At 39.1% G+C, this 22,672-nt stretch overlaps 1 protein-coding gene and 1 long non-coding RNA gene across 4 annotated transcripts in view; one reads left to right on the forward strand and one right to left on the reverse strand.

The window, feature by feature from the left end:
- The window catches only part of LOC310757703, a 421,645-nt gene that overhangs the window by 162,805 nt on the left and 236,168 nt on the right, over positions 1-22,672 (reverse strand). The window lies entirely within an intron of this gene.
- The window catches only part of EEFSEC (eukaryotic elongation factor, selenocysteine-tRNA specific), a 263,572-nt gene that overhangs the window by 81,566 nt on the left and 159,334 nt on the right, over positions 1-22,672 (forward strand). For all 3 annotated transcript variants that reach the window (XM_083603068.1, XM_083603069.1, XM_083603070.1), the window contains exon 6: positions 21,153-21,794. In XM_083603068.1, the coding sequence (XP_083459194.1) occupies positions 21,153-21,794 (642 nt within the window). The remainder of the gene's footprint in view (positions 1-21,152; positions 21,795-22,672) is intronic.

Raw genomic sequence — 22,672 nt, forward strand, 5'->3', positions numbered from 1 at the left:
TTCAAGATTCTCAAAGTTCTCTTTTTGTCCAGCTGCATGGGCTTCCTGAGTCAAGTCCTTATCAAATTCCGTAATGTTATTTACTGTTAAGCTCAAAGTTGTTACATTTGTAGCCAAAACATCAATTTGGCCTTGTAACTTTCCCAGGAGAACAAATACTCTGTCCAGCCCAGCCTGAATTTTCCCTCTTCCAGCCATTCTTGTAGTGTCCCAAATCCCCCTCTAGAGGGATTTTGGTAACTTAGTATTCTTTCCAGTTAAAATCCAAAAGTCAGGTTAATTTGTATCAGTTCTTACTTATTTTCAACAAAATATAACCAGGTTGCAGCAAATGTATCCAGCAGAGACAGCAGAAACAAAGTTCTCTTTTTCCTTTTTGACAGCTAATTTTGACAGCTGTCAAACTCCTCTATATCTCCTCAGCAGGTTCTCTCGCGAATCGCTCCCGGGTCCGGCGGGGGGGTGGCACTTCAACTCTCAAAATTAACTCTTATCCTCCAGCACAATTACTTATACTTGTATCGCCAAATCGTGAAATTAGTATCTTTTATCGAAGAAACAATTCTCTCGACCTTAGTTAACTAGTCCTTGCTTTAGATTTTTTACAAGGCGGGGAGGCGGACTTCCTGTTTGCGCCTTCCCTGATCGTGGCAAATTCCAAAGAAAATTTCCTTAAAAAGTCCAATTTCCGTACTACTCACGGATTGTTACTTTTAGGGTCCGATTGTTCACAGGAAAAAGTCAGCGCCCTCCGACCATGGCTCGCGGCTTCACTCCCCAGGAGAAGCAGTCGACTCTCAGCACCGCGCCGCTCACCCCGTCCCCCGTTCCGAAGCCTTTAAAAAGGCTTCTTCACAGGTCGGGGGGGCGCAAATGGTGCCCGCCGAGTCACCAGGTTCACAGGCTTCCGCGCCTGTGATTTTTAAGGGTCCCCGCATCGCCGCAGCGGCAAGACCCAACTCCTGAAGAGCTGATTCCCTCCGGAGCTCGGAGAGAATCCGCCATTAGCCGTTCGTGCTAACCCGGAAGTCCTGAGTGTGTGGAAATGCATTAACTGTTTGCCAGGGTAATTTTTAGTCCCCAGTTTCGATGAAGAGCCTATGCTCATTTTTCTAATAATCAGGACATCTTGGACTACACATGTTGCGAAAGTTCATGTCTCTCTCTTTCTCCCATGTGGAATTGCAAGTATGTACATCATTAGAGATGATTTTGCAAATGGGTGAACCCTAATGTTCTGAGGCACATGACAGCATGAAGCTCCCTCGTGTTGAATCAGATCATAGGCCCATATATCCCATTACTATTTTATCCTGATTTCAAGCAGCAATCTCTTCCAGGTTTGCTTAAGCCGTGTCCTCTATCACTGTTCTATAGCACAGGGATGGCTCTCCAGTTGTTGTTAGACTGCAAACCCCTTCACCCCAAACCATGGGACATGGTGAAGGTTTCCCAATATAGCTCAGTTATTGGCAGTTGACAAATAGGGGGATAATCATCGTAGTGTGGTATTTTTTCAAGGCGGATTTTATGGTTTGGCCTTAGACGTATTGTGTAGACCTCCATGTTCCTATGTAAAACCAGAAAATAAACACGTTTCTAGAGAAGAAATTCAGAAAACAGTTTGGATCCTAAGGTGCACTTTTTCTCACATAAGGTGGGCCTTCCCAATTTCTGATTCTCCCTTCCTGCTGTGGCTCTTGCTTTGTTATCTGGAGGTTCCCTTGACCCTTAGAGTGGCTATTTAGGTGGTGCAAAGGGTATAATAAGGAGGATGGGCAGGTAATCTCAGTTCTGCAAATGAAGTTCCACTTCCGCTGCTCTGAAGGCAAAAATGTTTGCTCTTAAGAGTGAAGGCAATGGCTTGTTGCCTCTTTTGTTTGGCCTAAGAGATGCTAGTATTTAGCAAGTCTAATTACTCAGCATTATGCCACCCTCCCAGTTCACTGTTTGAAAAGGAAGATTGCAGTCAGAATAATTCACCCTGTTGACTGATCCTCCTCTTAAGAAGAGCCCTGTTGGATCAGGTCAAAGGCCCATCTAGTCCAAAATATGGCCACCACAGCTAGTAGCCATTGATCACCATACCTTCTATGAATTTGTCAAATTGATAGGATACCTCCACAACCATAGTTGCATAAAATGTGTATGACCAAAATAGGGTTGAGATGCCTGCATAAAGGCCTCCAAAAGGTATAAAAAATCTAGGGGTGAAGAATGTGCTCTTGTGCCTCCCACCCTCCAACATAGCTGGTTAGTGGGCAAGTTAGCACTGCTTTCTTTTGGACTTTTGGCTACTTTGGACTATTCTTTGCTCTATGGGCATATAGTGATTTTCATGCAGTATACTTTTGTCATGTTCCTGAAAGCCCTGTTCCTTAGCTGGGAGGTCTCCACTGTTGCAGATCTATAGAGTAACCTTCATGGTAAATGTTACGATTTAATGACTTCATGTAACTCAGGTGTATATTGCTTCACCAGTGTTCATGTCTGTCACCTCATGCTTGGGCCATTTGTAGAAATCTGCATGGTCTTCAAATACAAGGGGCACTGCTAAACAAGATTTGCTCTAGAAATGATTATGAGTTTTAAACTATAATATACATTTTATATTAATAATTCTGTAATTGATTTTAAAATGGTTGAATCTTAAAATAAAAAATGTCCCAAGGTTGTGGGGCAGATCTCTTACTTACTAGGTTGAAGGCACATGTCTTTGTTAGATGGTCTGCCCAAAGATATTGATGCTAATGTGGCTGAGTTATGAGGATAATTTTGTGCCTGTTAGCCATATGGAATTGATTGTCTTCACAAAACAGAAATACACACATTCCTAGCTTCAGTTATTCTGAAATGCTCTCTTGCTATAGCATAAAAAAGGAGGGAAGTGCTTTGAAATGGGAAGTTTGGAAACAGGCTATTGATTTATTGCATTTCAATACTAGCGACCTGTTGAGCCTCACATAATGATAAATTGCTGAAACAGGTTGACATGTAGTAGCAAGCATTGTTACTTGCACCTGATGCACACTTTTAACACAGCTCCCCACCCCAAATGCCTCATAAATTTGAAAATATATAAATAGGATTTAAGTAGTGTCCTTTTAACTACTTTTACCTCCTTTTGCTTAAGCTCCTTATATATTTGGCTGAGTAATCTATCTTTATAGGCAGACATGGCAATATGCATGTACATATATGTATGTATGATTGTATATTCACTCATTCATATGTATGCATGTATGTATGTATGTCTGGGAGTCGGTGGAAGCCATTCCATCAAGCTTCAGAGCAGGGAAGCAGGTTTTGCTGAGAGAGCAGGTGGCTTTACCTTTCTCTCAGTCTTTATCTAGCTACATCCAGTACCATCAGGCAATCTAAGCTGTTTGCATCCCAGAAGGTCATTATAAGAATGATAACTTTAAGGCAGGGGTCACCAATCTTTTTGGACTATTAGGCACATTTTGAGTGCTGGGAGTGCAAAGCACAAAATGGCTGCCATGTGGAAAATGACATGTCACAAAATTAAAGAGAGAACCACCCCCGGCAACCTTAAGCTTATCATGATAAGTCTGTTATGTCCTGCTGGTCCTGATTATGGAGGTTTCTGTGACTCTTGCGCTCTCTCTCTTTTTTAAAAAAGAAAAGAGAAAAGAAAGCTCAGAGTCTGGAGCATCTGTGCAGGGCCACTACTAGAAGGCTTCATGGACACTAGGTTGGGAGCCCATTACTTTAAGTAACAGTACCTGAATTTGCTTTTTTTCATCCTCCCAATCAGAATAAAATTGGGAGGGTTTATGTCGTTTAGACTGAAAGCCAGAGGGCTAGGACAGATTTTTAAAATGGACATGTAAGCCACTCAGGGAGTATTTTCAACTGAAGAGGGAGGTAATTTTTAAAAAATAAATTATAATTATGTATGACTGACGAAAATCCTTTGCCCCCTAGAGTAGCTGTAGCAACCCAGCTGGATGGTAAGTGTATAAGTAAATTATTGTTGCTGTTCTTGTTGTTTAGGCTCTGTTCTTTATCCATCCATCCAGTGTCAGCTCTTTTAGGTACTCTGGAGATGGCAGACCAGAAGTGGTCGCTCCCCTTCCCAGCAAACAGTGGTGACCAACCTACTGAGAAGCTAGTGTAGCGAGTTGCTTCTGCCTTAGGCCTATCTCATTTTCTTATACATGTTCTGGGGCCTGTAAATCCTATCAGTGTCACTGTCCCCCCTGGCCATTGGGATCTCAGTATCCCTGATTATTATCCCTTGCTTGTTCATTGCTCTTGCTGCCCAGTCTTCTGCCACACTCTGTTGATTCCTCTTGCTTGTGCATCGAAAATACTCACAGAAATTAGTAACTCTGGCACAGGTAGTTCTGGAAAGAGCATATCACATAAGGAGGTTGTCCCTCAGGTACTTTCTCTTTTACTATTTGAGAGAAGGGCATTATTCTTCTGATCCAAAGTTGCTTCTAATTGGCTACAGTAAATTTCACGAGATAGGGATACCCAATAGAGATGCAGGGAAATAAATTTGCATAAGCATCCTCAAGCATGATCCACTATTGTTGCCTCAGGAGAATGGGCTTGTAGTTTAGGCCTGCCCCCACTCCCTGGACACCTAGGTAAAAATTTTCCCTGCTTTTGTTGCCAAGTGACCTCGTTAAGAATGCTGAAGTTAAAAACAACAACACCAGAGCTGCAAAAATGTAAATGGAAGAATTTGCGTTTTTTCCTGATGATAGCTTAAAGGTTTAGGCATGTAGGTGATATATTAAAAGATAATTCTTTAGAGCTAAGCATCTAGCATTTAAATGCTGCTGCAGTAACAGGGACAGAATGTAATAAGGAGGCTGAACTGTTTATTTTACTATTCAGGCTAATTTTAAACTTGGACAGCTTTTATTCTGCAAGTTTAATGAGTCTCCATGTTTATTATGTATAATACAGTCTTATGTACAAAGAAACCTCAATGCTGATTCAAGACAAAATATCATAGCAGGTCTACTTCGGTGAGCTGAGAAAAAGCCTTATGCAAACAAACAGGATTTTGTGTTTGTGTATGTTTTTAAAAAAACAAGCCGTTTTCTGTTGTTAGGTGAGCCTTTATTATCTCACAGGCTGTATTACACTACTTTTAAGTGTGGGTGGCTAGGTGTGGAAATTCATACTTGAGTTGTCATAAAGTTTGGTCAACACCTCATGAACTTTTTATTTCAAGTTAATACCAGCTACTGTGATCAATAAATGGACCTCAGCTTTTACATATGTTAGTTACACCATAAGTGTTGGGTCAGGCAATAACAAGGGGGTAGCCTGAGATCTAAATGGTTAGAATATTATTTGGTGAAATTCCTTGGTTCAGATATAGGAAAAACAGAAGCTGCCCAAGAACATATGAACAGCCTGCTCTATCAGGCCAATGGCCCATCTAGTCCAGCATCCTGTTCTTGCAGTGACCAAGGAGCAGAACATGAGCTAGGGTTGTCATATTTCAAAAAGTAAAAACCAGAGCATAACCATAAGGGTAAGGTAGAGGACCCCTGGAACCAGTCGAATTCAACTATGGGGTGTGGCGCACATCTCTACTTTCAGGCCGAGGGATCCGGCGTTTGCCCTCAGACAGCTTTTCCAGGTCATGTGATTAAACCACTTCTGGCTCAACAAAACACTGTGACGGAAGCCAGAGCACACGAAAACACCTTTAGCTTCCCGCCACAGTGATACCTATGTATCTACTTGCACTGGTATACTTTCAAACTTCTACCTAATACTGAATCCTTGGCACATCTAGCTCAGTATTGTCTACTACACTGACTGGAAGCGGCTCTCCAAGGTAGATGCTGTAGCACCCCTCTCTGAATACTAGTTACAATGGTACCTCGGGTTAAGTACTTAATTCATTCCGGAGGTCCGTACTTAACCTGAAACTGTTCTTAACCTGAAGCACCACTTTAGCTAATGGGGCCTCCTGCTGCTGCCGCACCGCCGCTGCATGATTTCTGTTCTCATCCTGAAGCAAAGTTCTTAACCTGAAGCACTATTTCTGGGTTAGCGGAGTCTGTAACCTGAAGCGTATGTAACCCAAGGTACCACTGTATACTGTAATTTCTTGGGTATAATTTGGTACCAGTCACACTTGCTGGGGTTATGTGAAAATAGGTTCCATCACATTTCAATTTAAAGTTGGATATGGATCCGTAATTGGGCTACAGTTTTATTTTATGACCAGGCCACCAACCAGCCCCTCTTTGCTCAGGTTTATACAGCGCTACCTCGGGTTACAGACGCTTCAGGTTACAGACGCTTCAGGTTACAGACTCCGCTAACCCAGAAATAGTACCTTGGGTTAAGAACTTTGCTTCAGGATGAGAACAGAAATTGTGCAGCGGCAGTGCGGCTAAAGTGATACTTCAGGTTAAGAACAGTTAGCTAAAGTGGTACTTCAGGTTAAGAACAGTTTCAGGTTAAGAACAGACCTCCAGAACAAATTAAGTTCTTAACCTGAGGTACTACTGTATTTATAAATCCAGGGGAGAATATAACAGGAAAGGGAAGTGCTTGGTGTATGGAAGCCTCTGCCAGCCTATTCTAGAACCTTCTTGGTGTTCCATGGTGGCTTTCATTTTCTAGCTGCATTTTTATAAATTCAATTTGATATACATTCAGTGGGTCTGCATTTTTTTTTATTGCATGAGACAAAGGGAGAAATACTATTAATTTGGTTAAAGGATATCTTCCCTTCTGTCACATTGTAATTAAAAGCAAAACACCCATCAGCAGGAGAGAATCTTTTGGTTAATAGGCGTTCATAATATTTCAGTGCAGAATTAGTGGTTCCCTCCGCCCCTAGGAGCTGCATTTCCTATCATTCTGTCTTGGGTTCAGAATGGAATATTTTTTTTTGAAAGAGATTTAATTAGTGGTATGATGAGAAACCCAAGCAAAGGTTTTGTTTTGAGGTGGAGGAGATGAAGTCTAGAGAGCTTGCCAATTCCCCCATCTTCATTACTATGAAAGAGGTAAACAGACAGCAATATACTTCCTTATAGGTTAGTGTCTCTTTACTTTACATCCCCATTGCCAGTGTTAGGGAGTTCTGAGTAGTTCGTTTAATCTCTTTTGAAGAAAAGGTTAAATTTATATGCTAAGATCAGACCTTCCCTATAACTCATACAACTCATCCTGTTAAATGTTTTAATATATGGCACCACTGTTTCATTAAACAACATCCAGGAATAATTAGTTCAGCAACGATGCCTTGGAACAAAAGCCCTTGATTTAGTTTAACTTTATAAGTTAGGATTCTTTTGATCTGCAAGAACACATCTGGGCTCTTTAAGAAAGTAGAAAGAAAAATATTAAATGTTTATTAAGACTGCTGGTGAGGGTTTTCGAATGACAGTAACCCTTTGGTACCAGGATATTATTTGAAGACAAAAAGGGGGGTAAATTCTATATATTACACAAATCATGACATGCTGCTTCATTATGGTAAATACTTTTTTTTTTGGTACTGAAATAATATTTGGGATTGAAGCTTTTACTTTCCTATTTTCCACCTTTTCTTGACAGACTTTTTTTTTGTCTTAGCATATTCTTTTTCTTTTAGTATTTCCCCCCCAGGTGAGCATATTTGTATAACGTTAACCATGATGTATCTGTCCTTCCTGTTTCATGTATGTTATTTATTTAGGTTTGCATGATCATATTTATATCATTACTACTTTATAAAGCAGCACAAATGCTACCTCTCCCCCCCCCCAATTGTTCAGATATTGGATTTAAAACAACAACAGCAACTCTCTATCATTTATTTCCAGAATTTCAAAATGGCAAATTCACAGCCATTTTGTGAATCTGATGCCTAGGATCAAAGCCTACTTGTTTCTTTCAAAAGTTAACTGCTAGTATTTTATACTTTGGAAGAGCATATAGTATTTTTGGTTTAGTTATTATAATTTGGCTAATTTTAAGATTACCTCATCTAACAACTGACTTGACCTTTTTTGGCCAAAGATTTAGGAACCCGCTTAAGAATGGGTCCTGTGTTCCATTCACAGCATATCAAAAAACAGTTGATATGTCATTTCATATATTAATCACTGCTAGATTTAAAAGTTATCAACATCTGCATCTGCTTAATTCATCATTATTTTTATAGCTAAAGCTCACAGTTTTCTATTTTATTAAATTTCAAGCAAAAATTGCCAGTGGTAAATATAAAAAATTGACACCACTTACAAAACCAACAAAACTCCTTTAGAATTACTTGTCTTTAGTCCTTTTTTTCCAATGACTCTTTTTAATGGGGTATATTTCAGTTTTTAATACTGAAGTCACAAATGAGGAAAGGCAGAGTTTTGCTTACGAGAAAGAAATGGATACAAGAAAACTGTATTTCCTGCTGTCCCCATACATCTCCAGTAGAAGGGAAAACACCTAGCAATATTTTTTTTCAGTAGTGATTTTATTTTAAATGCTGTTTTCTGTTCTCTGTATATCTTTGTAGGGAGGCAGTGTTTGCAGGCATTGTTGTTTTATTTTTAATTGATCCTTTAACTGCAAGGTTATGAACTAATTGTGACCTCTACACTCCACTCTTAATTGCTTCTGACCTACTCTGTTAAGTAAAAAGAAATAACCTAACAGAAGGGTAACCGGATCACTGCTGCCACACCAAGGAAACAGGCAAGCGTTGGGATGCTCTTTAATCTCTCTATCCACACAGCTCTCATTTTAATTTGCAAAATTGAACCCAGATCGAGAGCAGTAAAGCCTGAATACGGTAAATATTCATGCCTCAGTGATCTAGAGTAGCTCCATTACATTTCAGAGATTGGGAGAATTACCTTTTGGATTATGTATATTCATGGGCTGATTTTTATTTGAGATATAATATTACTCACATTGGGCTACATGTCACACATTCTACCAAAACCAGCCTCCTGACAAAGCTCCAAATGTTGCTTACACATAAAAAGTTTTACTTCTCTAGCCCATAGTTTCCCTTCTTTTATGCTTTTCAGCAACTAGTAATAAACAAAAATATCCTGTTTTGGGGGTGGGGGGAAATTTACCCTCTGGAAGGTCTTCTCTATAAACCTTTCAGCCCTCTGTTTACTCTGATGTAGTATTTTGTGGACCACTTTGAAGTCTCTGGATGAAAGTGTTCCTATTGTTCTAAACCAAGTCTAGAGTTAAAACAGAGGAATTCGGTTTATTTCATTGGAAGAATGAATTTTCCCACATGTAATTTTACAACCTGGTTTTTCCCTTGTGTATGGGTGAGGTCGTTAGGAAGAAACAGAAATATGTGGCTTGAAAGCAGTTTTGATAACTTAAGGTTTACTTGATATTAAATGTTAATCTTATTTATAATGCATATACTATAGAAGAACAGATTGAGTTTCCCCTTCTCTGCATCTGCTTGGTGAAATGTTAACTTAGTATATACATTGACATGGATGGACATGGCTCATTAGATATTTTAGCCAGCATGTTCTGTCAAAAGGATTGGGATTTTCCACATATGTGCATATATTTGTGGCTCTAAGATGTTCTTATCAACATTTTACCATTTTCCTTGTATATAGTAATAGGTACATATAAATAATATGCACTTGGTCTAAAATAGGAGGGAAAATAGCCAGCCTGTATGCTGCTGTGTGGTCCATCAGTTATCCCACTTCTGACACAGTTGCGGACAGCCAGGGCACGATCAAAGAAGTAGAACTCCCTCAGCTATTTGATGTAAGGGGATTATACTGACAGTCATGTAGTGATTCACTGAAGAATATCAGAACCTTTCAACCTTCATGTTTCCCAACTGACTGCAAAGGCAGATGTTTCTTGGTTCAAACTAAATCATGATTATGATTATTGCTCGAAATTGTTCAACTTTTTGAGGAGGACTCAACAGACGCTGTTTTTGTTTTGTTGAGGTGTTGCTTTTTCTGTTGTATTTTTATTGTCCTGTTATATAAATTTCTGAATTGACATTCCTGTAGAAGTTTTCATCAAATTAAGTTGTGGGGGAAGCATTACCACCAATGACTGTGTTCATTTTTCTCAAAAACAATTCGAATCTAGTTACTTGCAAATGTGGGAAATTTCATGTTGGGTACATACTTGGTCTAGGAATTAATTAACAGAGATGCTATGATCAAGCCTTTCAGGTATGATTAAATGAAAACTAGATTAATAAAGCACATGCCATAAGAAATATATATATATATTTATTTCAAATATATACTCATTGGGTCTGAACTTGCAGTGACTGACCAGGAATGAAGCCTTAGGGTCATAATGGTTAACTTCTTTGTTGTACCCATCTCTGATATTTCTTCTTGAAACCAGGATTTTGAGTTATTGGCTTCAGGATGCCAATGCAGCTTGTGTAGAGATCAAACTCTTCTCACAAAGCAGATGTTGCTTGTTCGATGGACAATAAGCAAAGAAGGAAATTCAAAGGATTGACTACACTGGATACCTAGGTGAAAGGCATCTTCTAGTTTAATATTTACGTCTTTCTTGTTAATCATATTTCCCCCTTCTTCTCTTGCATGGTTTCCCCAAATTGCTTCTCTGCCTCATGACAGTTTGCACCATAATGGGTGACATTTTCTTTGGAAAAATGAAGTTTCTCATTGTTTCTCTACCTTAGTGCTTCTTGTTGAAAATTTAGCTCTGTGTCCTCATTCTCCAATACATCATCTCCCGCTGAAGCCCTCAGAATGGATGTACACCCATCATTGCCGAACTATCAAGCAGCTATGCTTTTCTGAGAGAGTGGGTTTTTGTGTGGTATCCATTAGAGATCTTGTGCCCTCCATTATGTGGAGAAATAGCTGGGGGGGGGGGGGAGGTCAGTGTCCCAAAGACCTGAGTCTGACCAGGCACAAGTTTCCACTTTGGTTGGATGGCTAATATGTGGCAGAAAATGCTTCCCACTTCAGGGCAGCCCAGAGTGCTGCTCAACATCATCTTCATACAGTATGAAAGAAGTGTGTTACACATATTTTTAAAATAATTTTTATTAATTTTTTTGCACATAAAATACAATAAAAGCTAAGCTAAAAGAAGTAAAAGTAAATGCAGAGCCCTCTATCACAATTGTATCCCTTATCCACGCATGAAAAAAGGAACCCTCCCTGGTCCCACCTAGGAACTTCCCTCTCTTTTCCCAACCTCTCACCCTGGGAGATTCTCTCTACCCTGCCTTTCACACAGGCTCCTTTGTCTCCCGTCTTATAACCTTCCTGTGTGTATCTTCATTAATCCAAAATAAGGAACTGAAAGAAGCATGATACATCTATAACTCAAATAATTTTACATAATTCTCAGTTTGAAACAAGTGGTCATCCATCTCCTCTTGTTGAATAAGTGTCACCATACGTATATGCTTTGAAGACAATGATATTTTGGGGAGTGTGAGATTCAGAGTCACTCCGTCGGTGACGTACTTTGAACATGGCCTTTGGTATGAACATGATATCCTCTGCCAATAAGCCTTTTGTGCTGTGCCAAGTCCTTCTCCTGCTCATCTAGTGAAACAGGAAAGAGAGAGGGAGATATGTATGTGCCGAAACATCTGGAATGCCTAGCTGTTTGTATAAAACAGGCATGGTATCTTTTTTGGCTTTGGTACTTTGGTTGTGATTTTCCCAGAATCCTCCAGAGTAGTGGATAGGTTCAATCTTAAACTTAAGATGTAACATCCTACTAAGATGTATGGCACACTTGATGCATCTCTCAGAGCTAATGGTCTGTGCTGTCACCAGAGCCAAGAAGATAATGCCATGCCAGTAACTCTCTTGTCAAATTTACAATCTTTTATTCATGACCATGAAAGCGGGAATTTATTTTAAAGCAGAAGGTCACTGAATTTTGTCTTTGGAGGCTGGTGCTCTGGAGACCTCCAGGGCAACACTCTCTCTCTCTCTCTCTCGCTCTCTCTCTCTCTCTATAGAGAGAGAGAGTGCACGCTGGCATTAAACATACCTTTTATAGTGTATTAATGTTATATGTCAATGCAAGATTGAATTAGTGATCTGAACAATGCTCAGGGGTGCTGATAGAACTCCTCACCCTTTCAGCAGCCCCTACTGCTGAAGAACAAAGCTGCAGTTCCATTTTTTTGGCAGTGAGCAAACAACCAAAAATTGGGCTGTATTTTCATTTTCCCCAAAAATATGTCCACACCATTTTTCTGTCCTATGAGTATAATTTAAATCTCGCTTAAATATAGGGACATCCTCTCATTTTAATAGAGGTGGTGTGTGCATTATGTTAATGCACCAATTAAAGTTAGCTAACATGTTTTTAACTGTTTGATTACTAACTACCTTAACTATGTGTTCCAATCTGCTTTTTATTTTATTTTTTAAATTTTCCATTTCATAATTTACTAGTTTGCTGAATTTGCTGTGATTCCAGTTATTATCAGAAGGGCTAGGTTGCCTTTATCTCTTTTGTATCAGTAAGATGCAGTGACAGCACTGGAGGTAGAAGGATGCTTGGGCTCTTATCTAAAAAAGCTAAGAGCTATGGCATATGGAGTACCGATAACTTAATGAAAGTTGGATAAATAAAGGAAAAGAAGCTTCATTGTATCAGGAGAAAAAAGCCATTAGTGGAGTTTTTGTATGCTGTTTTCTATTAGTTAAACTGCTTTGAAAATCTTAGTGGGCTTTTCCTTTGGTCTTCAAATAACAGGTTCTTTTCTTATATTGAACACATTTGTTTATCTTAAGGGCCTGAACAGTTTGGGTGCTTTTAATTTATCTCTCCTTTTGCATTTTTTTATCTGTGTATGAACACATGGACTTCCCCAGTCCTTCTCCTCCTCCACCAAAGCCATTTCACAAGCCTCTACATCATACTTAGAAATATTAATGTGATCATCCAGATAAAAATATTGAACATTCTTTCCTGATTTATTTTCAGGCATTACAAGTTGCCACCCCTCTAGTTAAATATGAAGCTGCTTTAAGCAGATTTTTCAACATTGGGAAGTGTTTGTTTGTTGATGAGCTTGAAGTTGCTAGATGAAGTTCCATTTCTTTCCATGTGACTACCCAAAATGGATAAAATAGGTATGCCATTTTTATATTAAAAATAATTTTTTGGATGGCATGAAACAAAGAGCTCTAGTGTGGAGGCGAGAGTCTATGTTGAACCAAATCTGTGACATCTGTGTGCTTTTAGAAAGATCTGAAAACTCCTTTTATAAGGGAGGGCTCAGGCAAGACTGCTGAAGCATGGAAAAGAGAACGCTCACATTCTTTTCCACACTTTCAGGGACTTGTGAATCACCACTACAGCAATAGTCATATTGGGAGCATAAATTATCTCCTCACAGAATGAGATGTGCAAGTTATTTCTTTGCATAAAACACTGTAAGCCGTCTTTCTCCATTTCACGGGTTGGTTGGTGTGTGTGTGTGTGTGTGTGTGTGTGTGTGTGCATGACTGACAGAATTTGTAATACAGATGTATGAAATATCAGTCTACACAGAACCATTCTACAAATAAAAATGAAGCAGAAGATTTTAGATTTCAGGTGAGCATCAATAGCCTTCTTTAAAAACTAAGACAACAGAGAGAGAACCTGTTAAGAACCTTTCTTTCTGATGTTCTGGTTTCCTACCTCCAGGGAGTAATGTGGAGAAGCATTAAAAATGTGATGGTTCTACATGTAGTGGTACATTCCATTCTACTGCTATTTGTAGACCCACCAACAACACTTCTTGTGGAACAGCAAGATTTGGTTTTCTTGATAGACTTTTGCTTTGGAATTTGTACCTGGTTGTTTTCAGTTCATCAACTAAATCATGAAGTAGAACCGTTTATTTCATGCCCATTGATTTCAGCAGAACTACTCTGATTAATGTTGGAAATAATCCTACATTTGACAAAAGAATTTTCTGATTTTTGGAAGCAGGAGCTGAAGAAAGAGGACTTTAAGATAGAAAGTGCATTTAGATTGGGAATAAGACAGAAGAAGAATCGACCCAGAGATTGTCTTATTACTTTAAGATCAAAGGAGGAGCGAGATAAAATACTGAACCTGCACTACCAAACAGCCCTTCGAATTGAAGACTTTTTTATTGAGATTTTTAAAGACATCCCTAAGAGTATCTTGGACGCAAGAGGACATTATAAGGACCTGGTGACACTGCTGAAGAAGAACTACATACCATTCAGGTGGGAATTTCCCCAAGGCCTGTCTTTTAAATATAAGGGAAAGAAGAGAAGAATAAAGACTGTAAGTGATAAAGACAAGTTCTTGGGAGAGCACGAAGAAGACCTACAGAAAGAGACTTTTCCAGGACAGGGGCATCCATCACTGGACACGAACACGGCACCACCGACGGACGAGGAACAAAAACAGGGAGCTGTAGGAGGAAGGAGTAAATAATCCCATCATGGCTCTGCAACTTCTAACCTGGAATTGTAACGGCTTGAACATTCCCAGGAAGAGAAAAAGTATATTTCATGCCTTAAAGAAAGACCAATTGGACTTGATTTGCCTACAAGAGACCCATGTGACAAGAGCACACAGAAAATTATTAATAAATAAAAGACTGGGACAGGAATTTATATCCTCAGACAGAGTAAAAAAGAGAGGAGTAGTGATCTATGCAAAAGAAAAATTGCAACCGAAACAAATCTTTAAAGATGATCAAGGAAGATATTTGGCAATTGAAATTCAATCCCAAGGAGAGAAGTATTTGATAGTGGGAATCTATGCACCAAACGAAGGGAAAGCTGAATTTTTTAAGAAGTTGCATGAAATCTTGATGGACCATATGGATTACAACCTAATTTTGATGGGAGATATGAATGGAGTAGTTTCAACAAATATGGACAAGGCACAAAGACAGGTAATAACAAAAGATGGAAGACTACCAAAGACTTTTTTTGAAATGACTGACAATATGGACTTGATTGATATTTGGAGAACAAAACACCCACTAGAAAGAGAGGGAACCTTCTTTTCTGAAGCCAAAATGACATGGACAAGGATTGACCAAATCTGGGTGACTAGCAGTATGGCTCCGAATATAAAAAAAGTAGAAATCTGCCCAAAAACTTTCTCCGACCATAACGCTGTAAAGATGGTGATGAGGCAAACAACAACTGGTTCCTTCAGATGGAGAATGAATGACACCTTATTCAGAGATGAGGAGATCTGCAAGAAGGCCCAAAAAACTTTGAAAGACTACTTTGAAATCAACTTAAGCTCTAAAGTAGAAAAAAGAATAGTATGGGACGCAAGCAAAGCCGTGATGAGAGGGTTTTTGATTCAGCAAAATACTTTAAAGAAAAGAAAGCAAAATGAGAAGAAGGAGAGAATTTTGGAAAAGATAAAAGAAGGGGAAAAACAATTAAGATCGAAGCCAAAATCCCAAGAGATTTTAAGAGAAATTAAATTTCACCAAACACAATATATGGAACTGATGAATCAAGAATTAGAGTGGAAAATTAAACAAATGAGACAAAAGACCTTTGAATCTGCTGATAAATGTGGCAAGTTACTGGCTTGGCAAATAAAGAAGAGACAAAAACTCAACACGGTAACAAATACAGAAGTGGAAGGAAAAAACATAAGCAACCCAGCGGAAATTAGGAACTGTTTTCAGAACTACTTTAGACAACTTTACACACAAGGGCCGCAGAAAGAAATGGACATACAACAGTTCCTCGAGGAAAATGGGCTGAAAAAGGTTTCGCAAGAAAGTAAGACAATATTGAACCAGGAGATATCAGCACAAGAAATAGAAGATGCCATTCAAGGCATGACGCTGGGCAAATCCCCCGGACCGGATGGACTGACTTCCAAATATTACAAAGTTTTGAAGGAAGGGTTGATACAACCTCTGAAGGAAGTCTGCAATGAGATTATGGAGGGGAAAAGGGCACCCGATACGTGGAGAGAGGCCTACATTACACTTATACCAAAGACAGAGACTGAAAAGACCCAACTTAAAAACTACCGACCCATCTCGTTATTGAATGTGGATTACAAAATCTTTGCTGACATTTTAGCAAAGAGACTGAAAAGAGTTTTGATGGAGGAGATTCACGGGGACCAAGCGGGCTTTCTCCCAAAAAGGCATTTGTCGAACAATGTAAGGAATATAATTGACATTTTGGAAAAGCTGGAAGTGAACATAAACACTAAAGCTGTTTTGATATTTGTGGATGCCGAGAAAGCCTTTGACAACATTTCTTGGAGTTTTATGTTGAAGAACCTCCGGGGGATGGGGGTAGGCCAAGGGTTTGAGAATGGTATAGGTGCAATATACTCTGAACAGAAAGCCAAACTAATTGTAAATAATGTGGTTACAGAAGAGTTCAAGATTGAAAAAGGGACACGTCAGGGGTGCCCTATCTCCCCACTACTTTTTATATCGGTCCTGGAGGTTTTGCTTAATATGATTAAGAGGGACCAGTTGGTTAAAGGGATTCAGGTCGGAGCTAAACAATATAAACTGAGAGCATTTGCAGATGACTTAGTACTTACATTACAAGAGCCAGAAGCTAGCACGAAAAGAGTTTTGGAAATAATTCAAGAGTTTGGTCAAATGGCAGGATTTAAATTGAATAAGTCTAAGACAAAGGTTTTGGAGAAAAATTTGACACAGATAGAAAAGGAAAGGTTTCAGAACGAGACAGGGTTAACTGTGGTTAAAAAAGTGAAATATTTGGGTATAAATATGACAGCTAAAAATGTGAATTTGTTTAAAGATAATTATGAAAAAACTTGGAGAGAAGTGAAAAAAGATTTGGAGATTTGGTCCAACTTAAAGCTTTCCTTGTTAGGCCGTATTGCAGCTATAAAGATGAATGTATTGCCAAGAATGTTGTTTTTGTTCCAAGCATTGCAAATAATTGATAAAATGGATTGTTTCAAGAGGTGGCAAAAAGACATATCTAAATTTGTCTGGCAGGGCAAAAAGCCCAGAATTAAATTTAAGATATTAACGGATTCAAAGGAAAGAGGGGGGTTTGCCCTGCCAGACTTTAAACTTTACTATGAAGCGGCAGCTTTCTGCTGGCTGAAAGAATGGCTACTTCTTGAAAACACAGACATTTTGGATTTGGAAGGTTTTAATAACATTTTTGGGTGGCATGCATATTTGTGGTATGACAAGGTTAAAGCACATAAAAGTTTCAAAAATCATATTGTCAGAAAAGCACTATTAAATGTCTGGGTAAGATATAAAGACTTGCTGGAAAATAAAACTCCAAGGTGGCTGTCGCCAATGGAAGCTAAGGCAGTTAAAAAGTTAAATATGGAGTCCAAGTGGCCAAGATACTGGGAAATTTTGGAAAAGGAAGGGGACAAATTGAGATTGCAGAGTTTTGAGAAATTAAAAGGGAAGGTGAGAGACTGGTTCCACTACCATCAAATAAATGAAGCGTTTAAACTGGACAGTAAAATTGGCTTCCAGGTGGAAAAATCAAAATTGGAGATAGAACTGTTAGAACCCAGTACCAAGAATTTGTCCAAAATGTACAATTTGCTGCTGAAATGGAATACACAAGATGAAACGGTTAAATCGGTCATGATTAAATGGGCTCAGGACATTGGTCATAATATTTTGTTTGCTGATTGGGAAAAGTTGTGGACCACCGGGATAAAATTTACGGCATGTAATGCCTTAAGAGAAAATATTATGAAAATGATATATAGGTGGTACATAACCCCAGTCAAGCTTGCAAAGATTTACCATGTGCCTGACAACAAATGTTGGAAATGTAAAGAAACTGAAGGTACATTTTTTCATCTTTGGTGGACTTGCCCGAAGATTAAGGCATTCTGGGAAAGGATCTATAATGAACTTAAAAAGGTATTTAAATATACTTTCCCCAAGAAACCAGAGGCCTTTCTCTTGGGTATTGTCGGCCAAGGGGTGTTAAAGACGGATATAACTTTCTTTATGTATGCTACAACAGCAGCTAGAATACTCATTGCGAAGTACTGGAAGACGCGAGAACTACCCACACTGGAAGAATGGCAGATGAAGGTGATAGACTATATGGGCCTGGCAGAAATGACGAGCAGAATCCGAAACCAGGGAAGAGAAGCAGCGCAAGAAGAATGGAAAAAATTTAAGGACTATTTAAAGAAATATTACAAAGTTAACGAAAGTTAGAATGATGTTGGACTGGAAAGTAAATGGTTACTATTAGCAATGGTTAAGACAAGGAGAATAAGAAAGAATAGTCTAAATTTAAATTAAAATAAGGGAAGATTTGCTGAACAATCGATAAGAATTTGGAATACAGAAAGGGGAGGCATGAGGAAGTCGGGGAAGATAGGATATGAAATCAGGATATGAAATGATACATGTTTTTTGTTTTGTTTTTGTTTTTGTATGTTTATGTTTGTTATATTGTGTCTATATGGAAAAATAAAAATATTATAAAAAAAAAAAAGGAAATAATCCTACATGTCCCACTTTGTGGCTTGCACACATATACATAGTGGTGATGCAACAACAAAACTTCAGATTTGGAACTTGCTATCTGACTTTTAAGGGACGCGGGTGGCGCTGTGGGTTAAACCACAGAGCCTAGGACTTGCTGATTGGAAGGTCGGCGGTTCGAATCCCCGCGACGGGGTGAGCTCCCGTTGCTCGGTCCCAGCTCCTGCCCACCTAGCAGTTCGAAAGCACCTCAAAGTGCAAGTAGATAAATAGGGACCGCTCTCTGGCGGGAAGGTAAATGGCGTTTCTGTGTGCTGCTCTGGTTTGCCAGAAGCGGCTTCGTCATGCTGACCACATGACCCGGAAGCTGTCTGCGAACAAGCACCAGCTCCCGGCCTATAGAGCGAGATGAGCGCGCAACCCCAGGTCGGTCACGACTGGACGTAACTGTCAGGGGTACCTTTACCTTTACCTTTATCTGACTTTTAAATGTATTGAGTTCTTTGACAGAAGTATCTCTCCAGAGTGACACAGCTGATAACCTGCAAGCTTTCTGAGAAAGGAAGAAGTGCTGTGTTGAGTTGTATTTAAACAATACATTGGTTCCACAATTTGAAACTGTATATTGAACGCACAAAATTCATGTTACAATATTAAGATGCTGAAGATCTTTCTGCATCTGTTCAGATGAGTGAAAGAGACAGTGGCAGGCACACGTGGCTAATGAATAAACTGGGGGGAAATATCTTCTTAAAGGATAAATATAAGAACAAAAAGAAATGCAGTGAAAAAAGAAACCATATTAAACTGAACTGGTTTGCCCTCATCAGGCTGAACCAACGTTGATCTTTTTGAAAAGCCTATTTTAGTCTTTATTTTTCCAGCCTTAGAAGTTTCTGAAGAAGAATAACTGATACAACTCTAAGCTTATTAGCTTCACTCCAGACTCCATAGTGTTTACATTTTTCTCATGTAACATGGATAAGAGAAAATGGACTATATCCATAAACAGTGGGCACAGCCCTGACATCACTAGTCCATACTTGTGCTTATTGTTTTCAAATTGCTGAAAATTAGAGCTTGCTTTTCATAAATCTCACAGTTGTAAAAAATATTTTAGTGGAAGGATTTATGGAAGAGTACTGAAATATTAGGTCAGAAATATAAAGAACTGGAGTAAATGGGAATTATATCTATAGAATGGAGTAAAAAAATATTTTCCCTCATTTTCTATGTCATAAGAGTGTCATGTGTGTTTCTTAAATGCATGTGTTTCTTTATGCATGGTGTTAATGCACTGATGGTTATATTTCATTAAGTGAAAATATTAAGCACATTATCTGAGACATGCTCATGCTTCTCATCATAAAATATAAGAGGAACACTTTTTTACCAACAGAAAAGGAAGCGTAGTCCAGAGGTTGACAGCAAGTAATTCGCTAGCCACCCTCTCAAAAACTTAAGAAGCAAATGTGCAGGTACCTTCTGAGAATTGGAAGGGCCTGCTCCCTTTCACTCCAGTAGGTTAGACAGCCAGCTTTCCGGCTTGCTTCACGGTTTTCTTTCATGCTTTTTCTAGCACTGGAAGGCATTTTTATTTTGGGGGGGAAGCAGTGGCATTGTAGGGGATCTCTATCCCCCCTTTTCTAGTCCTGCCTTTTTTCTAGCTGTGGTGTGCATTCTGATGGCGGAGAAGAAGCAGCTTCATCTGCTTGCTCCCTAGGCTCTCTTCCCATTATTTCTTACATTTTGATTTTGAGGAGGGGTGGGGAGACAAAGGGGATACCTTCCCCATTTGCCTTGAGGCTTGTTTTATTGCTTTTTCTTTCCCTTTATTTTAAAAAATATTTATATTTTATCACAGTAACATCCTCCAGGCAGCTCAGTGTGGTACCCATGATTCTTTTTCTCCCGATTATATCCTCACAGCAATCCTATGAGGGAGACAGAGTGACTTGGCCAACATTGGCCAGATAATTTCATGACTGAGTGGGAATTTAATCCTGTTCTCTCAGGTCAACCAGTCAGTTGATGCTCTGTTATATAGGAATACCAGTATTCTCAATTTTGTGTCAAGCCGCACCCTCATGGCAGCCATTTTGTGTCAAGCAGGCCCTTTTGTGGCAGCCATTTTGTGATTGGTGGCCATGACATCCTCTCAAAATTCCAAATGTGCCCCTGGACCCCAAAAGGTTGCTAACTACTGCCTAGTCTAATTTGTAGAACTGCAGCAAATTCATATAAGAGAATAAAAGGAAAGTAGAAAGAGAAGGTCAGCATTTTCATTATTTTTGTATTATTATAAGATTGCTACTGTGTAGCTTAGTTGTACTTCTCAAAAACAAATCAGTGCCTTATTTATGCAGATACATACTGATCTGCTAATTCCTTTCGGCTACTATAAAAGTTACCAAATTCAAAAGAATGATTCTTAGTATTATTTTCTAGTACAAAAGATAGACAAAGCTTTAAAAAGTAATCCTTAGAGGAAGCATTCATTTAGATAATTTAGAGGGTAGATTTTTCTTGTAATTACTATGTATCTCTACTAAAGAGCAGAGTTTTAATGTCTGGAAATAACTCTACTGAAGAGTGAGTTTTTGTTTTTTCTAAAGACCCAGAAAAGTGGGTATACATGTTTTTAATTAATAAAATGCTTTATTAATAAATAAACCATATGAATATGACTATTTTTCTTATCCTTTGCTCCCATAAATAGGTGACAAAGAAGGTCAAGTCCATGCAGATGTTTCATACTCCAGTTAACTATGCCATGCAGGGTGACAGGGTAGGAATCTGTGTGACTCAGTTTGATCCAAAGCTGTTGGAAAGAGGTCTGATCTGTACACCTGAATCTCTCCAGACTATTCATGCTGCTATCATCTCTTTAAAGAAAATCCCGTATTTCCGAGGCACTCTTCAGACCAAGGCAAAGTTTCATATCACAGTTGGCCATGAAACTGTTATGGGAAGAGTTATGTTCTTCAGCCCAGCTCCTAATGACTTCACCAAAGAACCCCTGGAGAATGATTTTGATTTTGGAAAAGAATATCTTTATCAGGAGGAATATCTTTCCAAAGACTCAAAGTCCTCAGAAGAAAACAAGGAGAATGACTGCACTGAAGAAAGACAGCTCCCAAAACAACAGTGGGCCTTACTTGAGTTTGAGAAGCCAGTTACCTGCCCTAAACTGTGTCTTGTGATTGGCTCAAAGCTGGATACTGATATCCATGCAAACACTTGCAGGTTGGCGTTCCATGGAGTGCTCCTCCAAGGGATGGAAGACAAGAATTATGCAGAGACATGTCTCCCAAAGCTTAAAGTTTACAAGCTGAAACATAAGGAAGGACAAGTGGAACGGGTAAGCTTGTGTAATTTAATTTGAGGATCACCTGAGATTACTGGGCAGTAGAAGAGTTAATATAGTAAAAGAAAGAGGGGAATACAAGAGAAGGGGGATTTGACAGCTGAAATGCTGGTATGCAATAGTAGGGAGAGCAGCAGAAACCTGGAGCCAATGACGTGGTAATAGGGGAAAAACAACTGGAACTAAGATGACAGAGTCATGGTCTTTGTTGAAGCCTGTGGCAATTAAAAATAGGGCTGGAGGGTATCTGTTCATGAAATTTCTCCAGAAGCCTGGTGTTTGGGGTAGCCCAGGATAGCAGAGAGAATGTTGCTCTCTCTGCTGCTAACACTTGACTTCCCTTTTGCCCTAATGTATGGTTTTCATACCAAGAGGAATCATGGAGACATGCTTCTATAGGGCTGGTGATGCTAAATTGTTTTCACAAATTTTCATTTATTTCTGTTTAGTTTGGGGCTTACTATCTTGAATAGGTTTTTTCTTTTCTTTTTTTAGAGAAAGCTGCAGCTTAGTGTTTGGTCCAAGTTATCGGCGGGGGTGGGGGGGAGCGTGAACAAATGGGTGGTGAAATCATTCATTGCTTTTAAGAAAAGTCCAGACTCTGGTTTAATAGAAATACTGATTTAGATGGTCCCACCCTGCTGCCGATGGATGTCTGGAGATTAGAATAACTAAATTTACAGTGTCTATTCTTGGCACTGATTGAGGAAAAGGGCATTCTCATTGTCAAGGAAGGAAGAGGGTGGCTGCCCTCCCCCTCTCAATGCTCTAGGGAGGCACTAAATAATAATGCCATGAGGAATACTTTCACTCTAAAAGCATTGTAAGGAACAGGTTGGGAATGAAGGAAAGACTGCTGTCTTTAGCTTGCC

This window comes from Podarcis filfolensis (assembly GCF_964270895.1).
Source record: "Podarcis filfolensis genome assembly, chromosome: 2".
In the NCBI taxonomy this organism is placed as follows: Eukaryota; Metazoa; Chordata; class Lepidosauria; order Squamata; family Lacertidae; genus Podarcis; species Podarcis filfolensis.